At 39.3% G+C, this 1,182-nt stretch overlaps 1 protein-coding gene across 2 annotated transcripts in view; it reads right to left on the reverse strand.

The window, feature by feature from the left end:
- The window catches only part of LOC119587961 (RING finger protein nhl-1-like), a gene marked incomplete in the record, with an annotated part of 37,992 nt that overhangs the window by 3,408 nt on the left and 33,402 nt on the right, over positions 1-1,182 (reverse strand). For both annotated transcript variants that reach the window (XM_037936672.1, XM_037936673.1), the window contains 2 exon segments: positions 369-532; positions 940-1,067. In XM_037936672.1, the coding sequence (XP_037792600.1) occupies positions 369-532; positions 940-1,067 (292 nt within the window).

The following is a 1,182-nucleotide window of genomic DNA, read 5'->3' on the forward strand; positions in this document are numbered from 1 at the left end:
GTCAGCAAGAACACATTAAAATACAATGGCAAATAATCGAACAAAAAAGCTGCGAATCATTTGCTTACTTGTATGATGGTTACACGAATCATTAAATTCAGAAAATAATGATAATAACTGGCAACTTCGCAATAACAAATAATAACACACCAAACCTTGCGAATTTTTCTACTTGTTAAAGACGATTATACGTATGGGTAAAACATATATATTTGCAGGAACTATATCCATAATATAATAATAGTCATTCTACAAATAACGTTAACAAACAGAAGTACATAAATCGCTTCCAGACTTTGTACGCGATGAGTACCTAGTATCGACCACAATAATAATATCAAACAGAAGCACATAAATCGCTCCCTTACTTGTACACGATGATTGCACGTATCGGCCACGTAGATTCTCCCGAAGCGATCAGTGGCAATGCCCTCGGGGGAAATGAAGTGTCCGAAACCTTTCCCTTTTCGCCCCAACTGACGGATAAAGTTCCCGTCCGAATCGAACACGTGGATGCAGTGTTTCCATTTGTCTGTTTTTTGGGGGAGAACGGGAAAGGAAAGAAATAATTTGGTTTCTGATTCAGGACGGAGGCTGCGGCAGGGGAGGTTTTCAATAGTGAACGCAATGATCTGTGAATTTCTGAGTAAAAAAAAATAACTGAAAGGTGATAGAAATGTGTTAAGGGGGAGGGGAGGCAAGGATCCCTGTTACCCCTGCCCTTCTCCCCCTCCTAGTGGCGATGCCCCTTGGGAGAGGCGAAAGGAATTAGATTAGTTTCCGTGTTTGCGGAAAACGAAGCAAAGGTCATGATGTGCTTTCTAGTTTTGGCCTTCTGGAGCCTATATACGTTTATACCAAATATATTTATACAGGATACAACGTAATGCGTATGTTCCTCACCGAATCAAACCTTCATTTTAGCGTATATTTATTTACCCGAAATAAAGACCTCCTTTGATACATGACTAAAAGCTATGCTGATTGGACACAGAAACTGCCCGTCTTTGCGTCCTCGTGACCCAAAGCTTGAGACTTGTCTTCCAGAGCTGTCGAACATAAATATTCTGAAAAAAAGAAAGATAAATATTTTGAATCTGAGACGGAGAAGTAATATGTGATCCTATTGTTGATTTTTTTTTCTTATTCGCAATAAACTTTGGAATCGTGAACACTCAACAT

The sequence above is a fragment of the Penaeus monodon genome, chromosome 23, assembly GCF_015228065.2.
Source record: "Penaeus monodon isolate SGIC_2016 chromosome 23, NSTDA_Pmon_1, whole genome shotgun sequence".
Taxonomy (NCBI): Eukaryota; Metazoa; Arthropoda; class Malacostraca; order Decapoda; family Penaeidae; genus Penaeus; species Penaeus monodon.